Source organism: Littorina saxatilis, linkage group LG8, assembly GCF_037325665.1.
Source record: "Littorina saxatilis isolate snail1 linkage group LG8, US_GU_Lsax_2.0, whole genome shotgun sequence".
Taxonomy (NCBI): Eukaryota; Metazoa; Mollusca; class Gastropoda; order Littorinimorpha; family Littorinidae; genus Littorina; species Littorina saxatilis.
In genome coordinates, this window is record NC_090252.1 from 61608317 (window position 1) to 61626038 (window position 17722).

The 17722-nt window shown below is 47.7% G+C and overlaps 1 protein-coding gene across 1 annotated transcript; it reads left to right on the forward strand.

Annotated features, from left to right (window-relative positions):
• The first annotated feature begins 609 nt into the window (after positions 1-609).
• On the forward strand, positions 610-14278 carry LOC138974782 (uncharacterized). The gene is made up of 7 exons (XM_070347509.1): positions 610-919; positions 1697-2307; positions 3181-5020; positions 5845-5927; positions 6409-6496; positions 6693-6803; positions 13573-14278. The coding sequence occupies exons 1-7, from the start codon at positions 679-681 to the stop codon at positions 14157-14159; spliced, it is 3561 nt and encodes a 1186-aa protein (XP_070203610.1). The 5' UTR covers positions 610-678; the 3' UTR covers positions 14160-14278.
• The last annotated feature ends 3444 nt before the right edge of the window (positions 14279-17722 follow it).

Below are 17722 nucleotides of genomic sequence, written 5' to 3' on the forward strand. Positions count from 1 at the left end.
GACACAACAACTTTTTGCAGAAAGGATATTTTGACCGATGTATATTTTGAAACCAGGTTCAACTGACCTTTTGTCTTCTGTGTCTGGTAACAACACTGAGACTGAAGCCGCATTTCAAGTTTGACTCAGTTCAGTGGCCGGGTGGAGGCGTTGAACGCCTTTTTGGAAAGTACAACTTACGACTGTTTTGCCAATCTATATAGCTAATTTGATACTGGAAGATACCCTTCTTTTACTTTATTATTTTGCTAAGCTCGTGTGTGTGTGTGTTGAATCACACCAGATAAGAATCAGACTGAAAAGGTGGACTGTGACTTGTGATGCACGGTAAGTACGCGTTTTGTTACATTGAAAAATGTCTTCTCGACACGTCAGGACAAACTTTAAAGAGATACATCAGAAGAAAATGTGTGTGAAGGACAGTTAATTTGTGAGAAGCCTCTTTCAGACAAATCACGCCTTCATTTGTGTACCCTTACATTTTCAAAATAATTATTGATCATCATTAGGGTCAGTCCGATTAAGATTTGGAGCTTCAGCAGATATAATCTAAGGGGTACAACCCCAATTGCAATTTTTGGCAGTCGAATGGTGGGTGACTCCCCTTGGCTCCAAAATGGAGGCGAATTTTGATTCCTGATCGTTAGCGACTGCAGTAAACACAAAACACACACAAATATGCCTTGGAGAGACGGTTACAGGGTCGTAGACCTCTGCACGCTTGCGAAGCAGATGTACTGTAAACGGTGCACGAAAATTCTGGATCTGAACCAGACAAAAGATGAGAAACAGATCGGGTTTGCCAGTGTCCTGACGATCGCCTGCTTCTGTGGGGAGCAAAATCTTGTTCACACAGCACAGATACGCTGCACTGACAACGGGGATGCGGCCTATGTCATCAACATAAAAGCAGCAATCAGTATGTCATTGCCTTTGCCGTCGTTCATACACAGTAGAGTGTTAGAAATACTCAATTAGCTCTTTTAGTCTGTGTGTGTGGGGGGGAGGGGGGGTGTTGTGTTGTGTTGTGTTGTTATTGTAACAGTAACACGAACAGTCCGTGAGTTTTTATGATTTACTAGCGTTTAGCCCGTACGTGAATGTTACTGACACTGTCGGCTGTGCATGGTGGTTGCATGGCAACGCAATCAGTTTCACTCTTTATGAGGGTTGTGCTTATCTCCTCTCACTCTCAGTGGCTGCGGAATTCCCCCTCCCCGTCCCGAAAGTGGGCAGTATACCAATTCATCACATTTTTTGAAAGCGCAAATCCTGAAAACAGCTATAGCTCCAAGAACTTTTCAAATTACGGTTCAAATTTGTTTTTGTTTTTTTAACAAATCTGAACAAAATCTAAAGCAACAGTTGAACAGGGTTGCATGGGTTTAAGGTCTTACAATAATTCCAGTCGTTCAGTGAAAGACTTGGTTGATACAGGCAATCCATTCCAGGAAGAATGAGTTTCAAGGAAATAAATAACGCCGGGGGCCTATAGGGGGCTGGGTAGGTCACATGCTGAAGCATTTTGGCCTTGGAAATGTGAATTTAACCCCCTCTGGTGACAGATAACTTGTGCATGTGAAGAAAAACACTTTTTTTTTTTTTTGCTTTTGCGGAAATCAGCAAAATTGCGGAGATTTGAATTGCCTGTTGATATGTGTGTAAAACTGGCTCTCAGTCTCACTCTTTGTTCCAGGCCTGGAAAAGACGAACATGTCCATCAGGAAACTGCACGACTTCTTCACCGACCTCAACATCCCGTGTCTCCCCGGCTCCAAGAAACTGATGGAAAAGTTCATCCCCGTATCCACAAAACCACACACAGTCAGAGCCACAAACCCTTTACCCACCGTAATCACAGAGCTTGTGCCGCACCAAGCTCAACATGTGAAAGTCAACAGCATCACACTGACTTGTCCTGTATCTAATACTCAGACACAAAGAATTCCACACTTTTTAACCAACAATTCTTTTGTCAGTGAAGACACGGAGAGGCAAGGTAACGACACTGTTTCAAATCAGTTTACAATACCATCACAAATTCATCCACCAGACCTTAGATTCCAGGAGGGGCAGATTGTTCTTCCGGCGCTATTTTCCACAGTTATTGAACAGCAAGCTGGACCTGATTTGTCTACGATTTCCAAACCCACCGAAGCAACGGTTTTTGACACAGATGATGACAATAGTTCTGATGGAGATCCAGAATATTTTCCCATTGGTGGGAACTCTGATGTCAGTTCTGATGGTGATACGGAGGAGGAAGAAAAGATGGAGCAGCCAGTTGGGAAGCAAAGTTTTGCTCAGGTTAATGTTTTTCATTTAGTTTATACCCGGTACAATTAAAAGTGTACTTTGGCACAACACCCCCCTCCCCCCCCCCCCCCCCACCCTCCTCCCCTGTTATAACCTTACAAAATCTGTGAAAATCAGGTCTTATACTGAAGGGAGTTTTTTTCTCTTCTTCTTCAGCGTTCCAGAATTTGTCTGGTTACGTGTGAGCTTGTTTGCCCATTTGGGTTCCCCACACTATACTCTGAGAGCATAGTCAGCTCACTCCGCTTGTGTTGAGTAAGCATGCTGGGTATTTTCGTGTTTCCATAACCCACCGAACTCCGACATGGATAACAAGATCTTTTCCGTGCGCACTTGGTCTTGTGCTTGCGTGTACACACGAAGGGGGTTAAGTCACTAGCAGGTCTGCACATAACTTGACCTGGGAGATCGGAAAAATCTCCACTCTTAACCCACCAGGCGGCAGCGACCGGGATTCGAACTGACGACCTCCCGATTAGGAGGCCGACGTCTTACCACCACGCCACTGCGCCCGTCTGAAAGGAGTCTAAAAATGGGGTCAATTTGCAAAGGGTATGAATAAAATAAGGCCAGGAAAGCAGGGTCTTAGATTGGTTATTAAAAGAGGGGTATCCACTGTATTTGGTAATAAGTTATTGATGTAAAATAGCCATGCAAATTATTTTTCAGACTTGACAGGGTCAAACTAAATTTGGTTTTAATGTGACTTGTTGAACTCTCTCTCTCTCTCTCTCTCTCTCTCTCTCTCTCTCTCTCTCTCTCTCTCTCTCTCTCTCTCTCTCTCTTTTTTTTTCTCTCCCCCCCACACACACACAAACAAATGCATTTCTTTGTTCACCTTTTAATTCTATATTTCCATTTCAGAGTGGCGAGCCAAGTGCTGTGCTAAAGAAGCCCCAACAAGAACAGCCAATAGAAGCGCAGCCTGTCAATAACAATCACACCACAGGAACCTTCTACGACATGTTTGCTGGCTTTGTCCATGCAGAGAATAACGACGACGTGTCACAAGAGAAGACATCATCTCAGGATATCCAAGCAGCGATTCTTCCTGCAGAAAGTAGCTTCAAAATTAAATCTATTCAAGAAAACAGCCTCACAGAGACCAAACCACAGAACTCTAAATCTAAGCTGGTTAAAACCAAACATCAAGAGAAAACAACTTCTCAGGATATTCAAGCAGAGGTTCTACCTGCAGAGAGCAGCTTGAAAACTATTCAACAAAACAGCATCACAGAGACCAGTCCACAGAACTCTAAGTCTAAGCGGGTCAAAACCAAACATGAAGAGAAAGCAGCGCTCACACAAGGCGTCAGACCAGAGAACTGCTACGACTGTCAGAGGTGTGAGTTCTTTTTCTCCAGCTTCAAGGCTCTGTACGCACACCTGGTCAAGGTTCACGGGACGGACTACGCAAGGATTCAGCGATCACGATTCTTCCCACAAGACCGTGCAGGCAGAGAGAGCAGAAACCATAGAAACGCCGCTTCCAGAGAGAAAATTCCAAAGACTGGAGCAGACAAAGAGAGCAGTATCCATAGCAACTCTGTTCCAAGAAGGAAAATGGAGGAACAAGATGAACATTTTACTGAGCCACTGGGTAATGAAAGTGGCAATGACATTTCTCGAGATGATGTAAATGCTAGCACAGAGGCTGATGATGATAAAACTAGAGATGAAAGTGATGATGATAAAACTAGAGAGGAGGAAAGTAGGGAAACGCGCCATGATTCAGACACAGAAACTGTAGACAATAACAAACAGCCTTCTGTTCTATCATCCACCAACCGCGGCAAAGCCTTGAGAGCAAAAACACATGCTTGCAGATTCTGTTCACGGCAGTTTGCCTTTGCCGCAGAGCTTCGAAGACATACTCTCAAACACAAGAGAGAGAAAACACATACATGTGAAGTCTGCAACAAGTCCTTCACCTATGTTGGCACACTGAACAGACACAAGCGCCTACACACAGGAGAGAGGCCGTATGTGTGTGGCACATGCGACATGAAGTTTGTGGCGTCTTTTCAGCTGACCACTCACATCAAGACAGAGCACAGGGAGGGGACAGAGGGGACACAGAAAACAAGAAGAGGAGGTAGAAAGAAAAACTATAGGTCAGCCACAGTAGAGAAAGGTGATGTGATTGACGACGAAAAGGATGAGGCCTTGATAGAAACAGAAGAAGTGGATGATGATTTTGAACTACAGCAGAGCCGTAAAGAGGTAGAAAACAACCAGCTTGACATAAACGAGAAACCATTTTTAAACCTGCTCCCCAAAAGAATGTTCGAGTGCAGGGTTTGTTCAGCGAAGCTCCCCTCAGTCCGATCATTCGGCCAGCACATGAAAAACCACCCGGAGATCACAGACATCTACACTTGTCCTCAATGCGATGAAAAGTTCAGGTACATCGTTCACTTCTACCGACACATGTTGAGCGTTCACAATGCCCGCCCATACAGGTGTAAAAACTGTGGACAGACGTTCAGACAAGCCGCCTCCTACAAAGATCACCGTCGCAAGCACATGGGGAAACGAGATCGACCGTTCATGTGTGAAACGTGCGGGAACACCTTCGTGCGAGCTGTGGATCTGAGACGACACGAACGGTCGCACACCAACGATCGCGCCTTCAGGTGCAAAGTGTGCAGCAAGGCGTACCTGCAGTTGTCACACCTCATCGCTCACAGGCGTACACACACAGGTAACGTAGGAAAATAGATAAGTAATTGCACTAACCTCTCCTCCCCCCCCCTTTTTTTTTCCCTGCACCTGTAGAATTTCCTGTTTTGCTTTAATTCCCAACCCCAACCCCACATTTTGTTCTTCTGTTTTAATTTTGTCAAGTCCACCATCATGAGATTTGTATAATGCATTGTTTTGGTCACGTAGTATAAGCTTTTGCTTGAGGTCGGGTCCTCATTGCATACTGTTCATTGTTTCATGTCCTTGTATTTCAAATAACATTTTGTTTACACCCATTGCACTAACCACTCTGCAGACTGGTATGAATAATAATACTACTAACAAGCATTAAAACCTTGGTCGCTGGTTCCTCAGTTGTGCCAGCCAGTCAAAATAAGAATCACAACTTGAGAAAATTAAGAGCTTTATTTCTGGGGAAAATGTCCAAACAAAAGATGAACCAGCAAGTCTGACTAATTTATCATTGTATGGCTGAATTTCCCCTTCTTTCAAATTTCAGTTGGTAAAACAGGAAAAGATTGACAAGTTTAAAGCTTGCCTTAACAACCTGTTGGGGTTATTAATTTAGTCCGACTCACTCCTGCTTCCTTGGCTTTACCTCCAGAGGTAATTTGAGCGTTCACTTTTACACACTTGATTATCCAATGTACAATTTACTGCTATTTCTTTAAACAACTAAATTATGATACGGGACAATAGACTGCAGGTAACTTCATATCTCTGGTGATAAAAATTTTTTATTGTTACTGTATCTGAATCAAGTAAATGATGCGCAATAAAATTGTTAATGTAGAGTTTTGTGTGCGTCTTGTCTTGTTTCAGGTGAACGGCCCTTCATGTGTCACAAATGTGGAAAAGCCTTCGCTGAGAAAACCACCCTGCGCTTTCATTATGAAACACACAAGGTATGTGTTGTTGTTGTTGTTGTTGTTGTTGTTGTTGTTGTTGTTTATGAAACACACAAGGTATGTGTTGTTGTTGTTGTTGTTGTTTATGAAACACACAAGGTATGTGTTGTTGTTGTTGTTGTTTATGAAACACACAAGGTATGTGTTGTTGTTGTTGTTTGTTGTTGTTCTCAGTGTGAGGGAGAAAAAGCAGCTTATGCTCACATTATCAAAACAAATTGGATATGCTTTGTGAATATATGCCAACAACATCCACAACGGTCAATAGTAGAGTATTACCCCCCTTTTAAGACCCCCCAATTTAAGACTACCTCCCTTTCAAGACCTTATTTTTTCAGACTTTCTGTTCATAACCTCTGTACATTTACCTACATTTTCAGTCTCCCTCCTTTTTAAGACCTGATTTTCTCAGATTTTTGGAGGTCCTGAAAAACGCTGTATCCCTTCAAGTAATGTGTTGATGTTTTGTGTGTGTCAGGAGGGCCAGGGGAAGATCGAGTGCACGGGGTGCGGCAAATGGCTCAAGAATCAGCGAACCGTGGCCGCCCATCAAGAGTCATGCTCAGGTGTGTATTGGTGTGTGACAGAGTGTTTAGGTGTAATCAGCCACCTGCACTCATGGCGGCATGACCAAGGTCTTTTATGTATCACTGTGGTGACATGGGGGTGGGACGTGGATACTGTCCGCACATACTGTTGACCTGTGTCCATGCCAGCCTGGATTGGAACCTTGTGTAGAGTGTGTGTGTGTGCTGTGTGCAGGTGTGTACAGACAGCGGTTCGGCGACTACCGGGACTTTGTGTGTGAAAAGTGCGGCAAGGACTGCAAGCGTCGACAGGGCATCAACCACCACAGGAAGATTGGATGTAAAGGTACCTTGCTTGCATTGCCGTACAACACAGTATATTACAGTGGAACCTCCCTTTTAAGGCCTCCAAAAATCTGAGAAAATCAGTGGGTCTTTAAAAGGAGGAAGTCTTCAAATGGAGGTAAATGTACAGGGGTTATGAACAGAATAAGTCAAAGTACAAGGTCTTAAAAGCGAGGAAGTTGTAACCTAGGGGATCTTAAAAGCGAGGAAGTTGTAACCTAGGGGATCTTAAAAGCGAGGAAGTTGTAACCTAGGGGATCTTAAAAGGGAGGTTCCACTGTAGTTTGCCTAAATAAAAGTTTCCAAACTTATGTTACTTATAAAATAAAACTCGTCCTGACGAGTGGACATAAACTGATAGAACTATCAAGATAAGTTTTGTGTGAATATTTGTTTGTCTGTTCACTTAAAAGACCGTTGGGTCGAAATATCTGTGAATGTATTGTTTTGTCAATAACACACGTTCCAACAACCTACCTTTCTTGTTTTTTGATTAAATTACATATTCCTACTCCGAATCACATGTAGCAGTTGACTCAGTCTAAAGTGCTAGGTCTGAAAAGGCTACCCGTCTAAGGGGAGCAACCCCAACTAAAAAAGTGTAAACGTAGCTATGGTAATGACGACGCACCCAGGGAGTTACCTCCCCTCCTGCGTACTACGTCACTACTGCTACTGACCACGTGACCCCTATCATTCGACACTTCAGCTTTCTAGGGAGCAGGTCGTGAATTTTTTGGCTCTAGTGGAAGTTCGCTGTTTGGTGTTTGCTTAGACACCCACCGGCACCCACACCCGTCTCTTCACCCGCTGCACTGGTAGTTGGTGAGCTCGTTCCTTTACTTGTATCGAACGTAATTTTTCAGTTGCTACTTGAAATTTTCGGCCACGTGTTGGTCACGTATTTTGTGGTAGCCATTTTGGAATTTTGTGTCTCCATTTTGTTGTCAGCATGTCTGACGGAGACAAAAAGCGCGAGCGCGGCAAGGCTGATGTGAAAGGGAAAATTAAACCCAAGTCCACTTCTGTCCCTAAGCCTATTTTGGTTGTTGTTTCTGACGCGGCTAACAATGCTGTTATGACGGTCCCTATTTCTGCCCCGAATGACCAGCCGGTTGTGGGGCAGTCTAATCAACCTACGCGTACCGTTGTTTCTCGCTCGTCTTCTCTGCCGCTTGCAGATTCGACGTCGCTGGTTTCATCGTTGCTTTCTTCGCTGGTTCCCGAGCTTCGCACGTTGGTGAGAGAGGAGATGGTGCGTTCTCAGCCTTCGACTTCCGTTGTCCCGTCGATGGCTTCCTTTCCGCTTCCGGCTGTGACGCTGTCCTTGACCGAGGCGGTTGCTTCTGTGCCTTCTACCGCTGTGGTTGGCGACGCAAGTAAGTTGGGCTGGTCCGTAGGTCCTCGTGAGGCCGCTGGACGCTCCCTGCTGGGAAGCAGCCCTTTTCGGCGGGTTCACGACCCGCAAACCCCTGTTCGTTCTCACTTTGGCTTCACGGAAGACCATCGTGTCGATGAGCAATGGCGGCATTTGGTTCAGGCTTCGACGCTTCCGGCACTCGCCGGAAGCGTAGGTCCTCCGACGTACGCACCCGCTGGGGTCGTTTCCGGAGTCGACCAGCCGGTTCCGTCTGCTGCGCTTCCGGCACTCGCCGGAAGCATAGGTCCCCCGATGTACGCACCCGCTGGGGTCGTTTCCGGGGTTGACCGGACGTGGCCCTCTGGGCATTCGGCCTTCCGGCCGCCGTCCACAGTGTCTGCGCTTCCGCTTTTCGCGGTCGCGTCTGATACTTTTCCGGCTCAGACCGGATCTGCTGCTTCTTCCGCTTCCGCTTCCTCTCGGATGGCGGTCGCGGGGGGGCATCACCAGCCCTTTGGGCAGGTGTCTCAGCCCTGGCCGGGGCAGTCAGCGCTTCCGTCTTCGGTTGTTGCTTCGACTGCGGTTCCGGTTCCGGCGGCTGTGGGCATGCCGTCCTCTTACTCTTTCCCTAGTCAGGGCATGAGTTCGGATGGTATTGGAGTGGACGGGTTTCCGGTTTCCGGTTACGGTGTTCACCGCCCTTCTACCAGCAACGTGGACTTCGGTCCTTCGCCGGATGTTTCGGATATTCAGTCCGTCGCCAGCGAGGCTGCACGTGTTGGTTATCCGGAGAGACTCAAAGTGGCTCTTGAGGCCGCTGCTGAGGTCACTTCGAGATATTTCGCGGAAGGGGCTTCGGTCTCTTCGGCTGCCGCTTCGACGGCACCGTCCGCGATGGCTGATTTTCGCTCTGGGAAGGAGGATGACTCATACTTCCGGTTTTTGGAGTCTCCATCCATAGCTTTTCAGCTTTCTCAGGTTTTGGCCAAGCCATCTCCTTCCGGAAGCGGAATTCCTTCACTTCCGGTTCCGCTGCTCGTGCCTCACGGCTCAGTTCCGGAGCTGGCTCAGCAGTGGATGGCTTCGCCTTCTCAGGCTTCTGCATTCGCTCTGTCGTCTCACAGGCGGTTGGTCTTGCAGAAGTCTCCTAGGAACTTGTTGGATGCGTTCGCTCTCCCGCGTTCATCTTTGACAGTTCCTCCGGAGATGCTGGCCTTGTTGGCCAAGCCTATCAAGAAGGATGACGGCGTGCTCTTTTCTGAGAACACGCTGATTGCTTCTGAAGAGGCAGGGCGTCAGCAGCTGGAGCTTGCCTCCATTGCTGAGACTCTCATTCGGGCCCTCTCTCGTGCCCTCACTGATTCGCTGAATCCGTTCTCTCTCAGCGAGGATCAGGATGCGGATGACGTCTCCACTTTGTTGGCCGCTCTTGCGAGGGTCAATGAAGAACAGATGAGACTTTCTGCTGTGCACTATGCGCACTCTGTTATGTGTCGTCGGGATCTCTTCCTGTCACACTCTCAGTTTTCGGATCAGGCGACCAAGGACACTTTGCGTGCCTCACCGGTCTTGGAGGGTTCCCTCTTTGGGCATCTCGTTTTTGATGCCCGAAGACAGGAAATTCAGGCTAACAGGGACCAGCAGTTCTCTGACTTTTCCCTGCACAGCCTTAAGCAGTCCAAGCAGTCTCAGCCTTCTCAGCCTAAGCAGGCTAAGGTTGCTGGCCCTCCCAAACCGGCAGACAAGGGTCGTGGACGTTCCTCTTCTCGGGGCTCGAGAAGACGACCGTCTTCCGGCAGGGGGAGAGGCGGCTCTGGAAGCAAGCCTCACCCCCAATGAAGTGCTCCCGATCTCCCCCCCACCCCGCCCTCCACTCTGGTGATGGCGGGGGGCCCTTCCCGGGCACTTTCCCATTGGCTCGTGTCCATACAGAGTCAATGGATCGTGGGGGTCGTGAGGTCGGGCTTCCGTCTTCTCTGGAAAGATGGCAAGGCTCCTCTGGTCAGGCGTCCGCCGGCGTTCAGGCCTCCCTCCTCGCAGGAAGCCATTTCCGTCCTTCGGTCGGAAATAGACTCCCTGGTGCAGAAGGGCGCAGTGGAGAAAGTCCTCGACCACAGTTCCCCTGGGTTTTACGGACGGCTTTTCGCCGTCCCCAAAGCCTCAGGGGCATGGCGTCCTGTCTTGGACCTGTCGTTCCTCAATACCTTTTTGAGGGAGATAAGGTTCAAGATGGAGACGCCAGCGTCGGTCAGAGACTCTCTCCGCCCGGGAGATTGGGCGACTTCCATCGACCTGACGGATGCATACTTCCATATTCTTATGCATCCAGCCGACCGGAAATGGCTTCGTTTCCGGTGGGCAAGTCAGGTTTACCAGTTTCGCGCCCTTCCTTTTGGCCTGTCTCTCGCCCCTTGGGTCTTCACCATGGTCGTGAGACAGGTCTGCGCGCTGGTAAGGTCGCGGGGTGTCCGGCTACGTGCCTACCTGGACGATTGGCTCATCCTGAGTCAGAGTCAGGCGGGGTGCGAGCAGGATACCCAATCGGTTCTTCGGGAGGCCAACATGTTTGGCTTCTCGATCAACCGATCAAAGTCGGAGCTGACACCGTGTCAGACGTTCACCTACTTGGGAATGTCTTTCGACACGGTGGCTTGGACTGTTCAGCCCTCTCAGAAGAGGGTGGACAAGCTCCAGGCGTGCATACGCTCCACTTTGCCTCTCCCGAGGGCCTCCCTGCGGACTTTGGCCTCCATCTTAGGGCAGATGGAGTCCATGGCTCTCCTGGTCCCCTTGGGGAGGGTCCACAAACGTCCCTTTCAGCTGGCGCTGAAGCCGTTCGTGGACTCTCCCACGGTGGATTGGAATGCCCTCATCCCTCTCCAGGGATGGTTCCAATCCGCTACCCTTCCGTGGCTGGACACGGAGTGGGTGTGCAGGGGCGTGCCGATAGCCCTTCCTGCCCCAGATTTGGACCTGTTCACGGACGCGTCCTTGGTGGGGTGGGGGGCTCACACAGACCAGCTGACTGCGTCAGGTCTGTGGTCGGCAGATCAGAGGATGCAGCACATCAACTTGCTGGAGCTAGAAGCCGTGGCTCTAGCTCTGGACAAGTTCCGGCCCTCCCTTCAGGCCAAGCATGTTCGTCTGTTTACAGACAACACGACAGTGGCAGCTTACATCAACAAGCAGGGAGGGTCGCGGTCTCCGTCGCTTTCGGCCAGGGCCTGCGAGATCCTGATTTGGTGTTCAGAGCATCAAATCAGGCTTTCGGCCAGGTACCTGCCCGGAAGCTTGAACACTCTGGCGGACGCGCTCAGCCGCTCCGACAGAGTGCTTCAAACAGAGTGGACCATCACTCACGGAGCGCTGGATCGTCTCTGGTCTCTTGTGCAGAAACCTCAGGTGGACCTTTTTGCCACCAGGTTCTCGAAGAGACTACCAGTGTTCGTCTCACCATTCCCGGATCCCGAGGCGTGGGAGACGAACGCGATGGACATTTCCTGGTCAGGCCTGGAGGCTTACGCGTTCCCGCCATTCCAGTTGCTCACGCGAGTTCTCAGGAAGGCGGAGCAGGAGGGCCCGTCCCTCCTGCTGATCGCTCCTCTTTGGCCGTCTCAGCCGTGGTTCCCGGACCTGCTGAGACTCGCCCAGGGCCCTCCCATTCCTCTCGCTCTCACGCGAGGAGAACTGGTACAGCCTCACACCGGCAGCCTCCACGCAGAGCCTCAGATGCTGAATCTTCACGCGTGGAGGTTGTGCGGTCTTCTCTGAGGCGCAAAGGGGCATCAGATCTGACCATGGACCTGGTAGGACGCTCGCACAGAGCATCTACCTCGTCCGTTTATGAGTCACATTGGAGGGCCTGGGTTACCTGGTGTCACGAGCATCGGCTGGATGCTACGGCGCCCCGCACGATGCACGTGGCGAACCATCTTGCTTTCATGTCCTCTCAGGGAGCTTCTGCTGCCTCGTTGAAAGTAAGAAGATCGGCCATCTCGGCGACCCTACGCCAGATAGGTCGCTCTATAGATGTTAGTGGCGTGATCGCTGGAGTCATCAAGGGCGCTTCCCTTTCTGACGTCAAGTCTCGTACGCCCGTTCCTAAGTGGGATCTCTTATTGGTCATGGAGTTTCTGCGTTCAGCGGATTTTGAACCTCTCAGAGATGCCAGTTTTGCGAATCTTACACGCAAGTCCCTTTTCCTTTTGCTGCTAGCATCGGCACGAAGGGGCAGTGAGATCCACGCTCTTTCCGGTAATTCGGACGACATTTCCTTTGAATCAGATGGGTCCGTTACCTTGCGGTTTCGACCTGAGTTTCTTGCAAAAAACCAGGCTCCCGAGCGAGCTTCTCCTTTGGTTCATGTCAGGCCGTTGTCCACTATTCTGGCTCCGAATGACCCAGACTTAGTAAATTGCCCTGTTAGAGCCCTTCACATCTACCTTGCCCGTGCTCAGTCTCTTAGATCCGCAGCTCAAAAGCTTTTGTTTATTTCTCTCAATACGGAGAGACATAAGGATATTACTAAGACGACTCTGGCCCGGTGGGTGTCGGCGCTCATTAAGCATGCTTACGAGTGGAGCCGCCGCAATGAAGGGGGGACACAGCCTGTCCTTCCTCTGGAATCAGCTCGGGCTCACGAGACGCGAGCTTGGGCTTCCTCCTTGGCCGTGTTACGATCAAGAAGACTGGAGGAGGTGCTACACACCGCATACTGGCGTTCCGAGGATGTCTTCATGAATTTTTACCTGCGTGACATCTCGGCTCTTCGCCAGGATGGATCTAGAGCTTTGCCTGCCATGGTGGCAGGGGGTCAGCTCTTGACAAGGATTTGAGAGTGAGTTTGAACTTTTTCTTTCCCACCGCCTTGTTGTTTCAATCTGCTACATGTGATTCGGAGTAGGAATATGTAATTTAATCGAAAATTTTATTGTAAATTTTCATTTAATAAATATACCTACCCGAATCACATATCGTAGTCCCTCCCACCTACCCCGCTTATGATTTGGAGATTTTATTCTTCGAGTCGAATGATAGGGGTCACGTGGTCAGTAGCAGTAGTGACGTAGTACGCAGGAGGGGAGGTAACTCCCTGGGTGCGTCGTCATTACCATAGCTACGTTTACACTTTTTTAGTTGGGGTTGCTCCCCTTAGACGCCGGTAGCCTTTTCAGACCTAGCACTTTAGACTGAGTCAACTGCTACATGTGATTCGGGTAGGTATATTTATTAAATGAAAATTTACAATAAAATTTTCGATTATGTTAGTTGTTACTCATGTTGTTGTTTTGACGTCAGTCACTTTTCTTGGAGTGAAAAACAGAATCATGGAACTGAGGTCGGGTGGGGGGGAGGGTAAGAGACAGCGCTTTTAGAATGAAAAAAAACAGCATGTGTTTTTTACGTGCAGGTCCCACCAAGACAGACCGCCTGACAGAGTACATGGGAATGGACGCAGACGGCATCTTCTGCAAGAAGTGCGACAAGCGTTTCTACAACCAGCCCCGCCTCTTCTACCACCTCAACAACGTCTGCGGCAAGGGAAAGCTGCTGGACAAGAGCAGTCCCGGCTACTGCGTCTGCCGACACTGCAGCCAAGAGTTCGCCTCAAACGGCCGCCTGCGCTACCACGTCCGGCTGTTCTGCACGGAGAAGAACAAGGTCAAGGCGAAGCAGCCGGTGGACAGGAAAGCTCCGCAGTACTGCCGCTGTCTGCACTGTGACGAGGAGTTCGAGAACAAGAACCAGAGAAAATACCACGTGAGGAGCAAATGCCCAAAGAGACCGCCGCCCAGAAAGAGTCCCAAAGGGGGGAAGAAGAAAGAAAAGACTGTGACAAAGAAAGGGAAGAGTGAGAAGAAGGCAAGGGGAAGTGTGAAGGGAAGGGGAAGTGTGAACAAAGAGGAAGATGTGAAGGAAGAGGGTTCGAGTGTTGCTGCCGATATTATGCCTTATATGGAGAGTGCTGCTCTGCCTTTGGTGTCGTTCATGTACTGATGACGTGGACATCAGTCTTAGGTTCCGGGATTGTGTGTAAGGCCAAAAAAAAAAATAGGTCTGTTTACGGTAACCCGACCGACCCTAGTTTTTTCGCGCGACCCTAGACTTTTTTTGGCATTTGGGAGAAAAAAAATTGTTTTTTTGGCAAAATAACGTAAAAATATGGGTTTTTTTGAGAAAAAAACACAAAACAAACAAAAAATCCCGACCTACCGACCCTATTTTTTGGGCCTATGTTACCGTAAACAGACCTATTTTTTTTGTGGCCTAATTTGTTGCATGTTGGTCACTACGAGCTGCAAACTACAGTGTGTCGATTGTTGGAGCTTGAGATTGTCTGTGTTTGAATGTGTGTGTGCGTGTGGTGCTTGTGGCTGTTTTTCACTGAGCATTTATGTGTGCCCAGTGTGTGTATGCATGTGTGCGTTAGACATTTCAGTGAGTGTTTGTAAGCCAATATCTGTATTTCAGTGTGTGTGTGTTTGTATTTCAGTGTTTGTGAGCCTGAAACTGTGTGTTTCAGTGTGTGTGTGTTTTCAGTTGTATATGGTGACAAACAGTGCCACAAAACCTGAATACATGTGTTGTAGGCAGAACAATTACCTGCTGACTATACCGTTGAATCCACAGCGTAAAATGCACGTACGGTAGCAAGGAGCTAAATGATTTGAGTTTGACAAAAAGGATTGGAGTATGAGTAATTGCCATATTGCCAAGATTTTGTTTCTTGTGTTTGACTTTGAGCTGAATAAAATGTTGTGATCTTGTACGACATGCTTGACATCTGTTAACCTTTGCCGTGCTTCCTGGGTTCACCTGTACCCAGAGACACACTAAAATCATTGTAACTCTGGAACCATTAAAGGTATCGTTTTGAAATTTTAAGTATCTCTCACACACCTAATTTGCTCTCTGTCTGCAAATTTTTAGTGTGTACATGACAAAACATCAGAATTAATTGATTATGATAATTTACATAAACACTACCGATGGCGCGGGTTCACACATACCCATACTTTTAAAGAGTAGTAGTGATTGTAACTATCCCTCTGCCGACGGCGCGGGTTCTGCTACACCCATAATTACCAAAGCGGCGGAACAGTGTCTGTCTGCCTGTTTGTCTCCAAGAGACTGTCTGTCTCTCTGTTTGTCTGTCCGTATCTCTCTGTCTGTATGTCTGTTGTCAGTTGCTCTGTCTGTCTGTCTGTCTGTCTATCCGTCTATCTGACTGTCTGACTGTCTGTCTCTGTCTCTCTCTCTCTCTGTCTGTCTCTCTCTCTGTCTGTCTCTCTCTCTGTCTCTCTCTCTCTGTCTCTCTCTCTTAGTCTCTCTCTCTGTCTCTCTCTCTTAGTCTCTCTCTCTGTCTCTCTTTCTTAGTCTCTCTCTCTCTCTTTCTTAGTCTCTCTCTCTCTCTTTCTTAGTCTCTCTCTCTCTTAGTCTCTCTCTCTCTCTTTCTTAGTCTCTCGCTCTCTCTCTTTCTTAGTCTCTCTCTCTCTTTCTTAGTCTCTCTCTCTCTCTCTCTCTTTTAGTCTCTCTCTCTCTTTCTTAGTCTCTCTCTCTCTTAGTCTCTCTCTCTCTTTCTTAGTCTCTCTCTCTCTTAGTCTCTCTCTCTTTCTTAGTCTCTCTTTCTCTCTCTCTTTCTTAGTCTCTCTCTCTCTCTCTTTCTTAGTCTCTCTCTCTCTTTTTTAGTCTCTCTCTCTCTCTTTCTTAGTCTCTCTCTCTCTTTCTTAGTCTCTCTCTCTTTCTTAGTCTCTCTCTCTCTCTCTAGCTCTTTCTTAGTCTCTCTCTCTCTTTCTTAGTCTCTCTCTCTCTCTTTCTTAGTCTCTCTCTCTCTCTCTCTCTCTCTTTCTTAGTCTCTCTCTCTCTTTTTTAGTCTCTCTCTCTCTCTCTCTTAGTCTCTCTCTCTCTTTCTTAGTCTCTCTCTCTTTCTTAGTCTCTCTCTCTCTCTTTCTTAGTCTCTCTCTCTCTCTTTCTTAGTCTCTCTCTCTCTTTCTTAGTCTCTCTCTCTCTCTCTTAGTCTCTCTCTCTCTTTCTTAGTCTCTCTCTCTCTCTCTCTTAGTCTCTCTCTCTTTCTTAGTCTCTCTTTCTCTCTCTTAGTCTCTCTCTTCTCTCTCTTTCTTAGTCTCTCTCTCTCTTTCTTAGTCTCTCTCTCTCTTTCTTAGTCTCTCTCTCTCTTTCTTAGTCTCTCTCTCTCTCTCTTTCTTAGTCTCTCTTTCTCTCTCTTAGTCTCTCTCTCTCTTTTTTTTAGTCTCTCTCTCTCTCTTTTTTTAGTCTCTCTCTCTCTCTTTCTTAGTCTCTCTTTCTTAGTCTCTCTCTCTCTTAGTCTCTCTCTCTCTCTCTTTCTTAGTCTCTCTCTCTCTCTCTCTCTCTCTCTTTCTTAGTCTCTCTCTCTCTCTTTCTTAGTCTCTCTCTCTCTCTTTCTTTGTCTCTCTCTCTCTCTCTTTATTTGTCTCTCTCTCTCTATCTTTCTCTCTCTCTCTCTTTCTTAGTATCTCTCTCTCTCTCTCTCTTTCTTAGTCTCTCTCTCTTTCTTAGTCTCTCTCTCTCTTTCTTAGTCTCTCTCTCTCTCTTTCTTTGTCTCTCTCTCTCTCTTTATTTGTCTCTCTCTCTATCTTTCTCTCTCTCTCTCTTTCTTAGTATCTCTCTCTCTCTCTTTCTTAGTCTCTCTCTCTCTCTCTTTCTTAGTCTCTCTCTCTTTCTTAGTCTCTCTCTCTTTCTTAGGTCTCTCTCTCTTTCTTAGTCTCTCTCTCTTTCTTAGTCTCTCTCTCTCTCTCTCTTTCTTAGTCTCTCTCTCTCTCTCTTTCTTAGTCTCCCTCTCTCTCTTTCTTAGTCTCTCTCTCTCTCTTTCTTAGTCTCTCACTCTTTCTTAGACTCTCTCTCTCTCTTTCTTAGTCTCTCTCTCTCTCTTTCTTAGTCTCTCTCTCTCTTTCTTAGTCTCTCTCTCTCTTTCTTAGTCTCTCTCTCTTTTTCTTAGTCTCTCTCTCTCTCTCTCTTTCTTAGTCTCTCTCTCTTTCTTAGTCTCTCTCTCTCTCTCTTTCTTAGTCTCCCTCTCTCTCTTTCTTAGTCTCTCTCTCTCTTTTTCTTAGTCTCTCACTCTCTTTCTTAGACTCTCTCTCTCTCTTTCTTAGTCTCTCTCTCTCTCTTTCTTAGTCTCTCTCTCTCTTTCTTAGTCTCTCTCTCTCTCTTTCTTAGTCTCTCTCTCTCTCTCTCTTTCTTAGTCTCTCTCTCTCTCTCTCTTAGTCTCTCAGTCTCTCTCAGTCTCTCCCTCCCCCTCTCCCTCCCCCTCTCCCTCCCCTGCAAGAGGTCGGTGAAGGGAGAAACTCGATGCAACCACTGAAGTAGCGCTGTGGGTTCCCCTGAACCCACCCCGTCGTTAGAGAAATAAACGGTAAAAACCCTCTTTCAAATGTATGGGTTCAGACAAACCCGCATCGTCGTTAGAGGAATAAACGGTAAAAACCCTCTTTCAAATGTATGGGTTCAGACAAACCCGCATCGTCGGGAGTGTGTAGTCAAAAGCGGCATCCGGCAAAGGTTAAAGAAATGACAAGAGCAAGAGA

Coding starts and splice junctions, on each gene's coding strand:
- LOC138974782 (XM_070347509.1), top strand. CDS start 679: ATGCCTTGGAGAGACGGTTACAGGGTCGTAGACCTCTGCACGCTTGCG. Junction 920..1,696: donor CAACATAAAAGCAGCAATCA/GTATGTCATTGC, acceptor TCTTTGTTCCAG/GCCTGGAAAAGACGAACATG. Junction 2,308..3,180: donor GGAAGCAAAGTTTTGCTCAG/GTTAATGTTTTT, acceptor TTTCCATTTCAG/AGTGGCGAGCCAAGTGCTGT.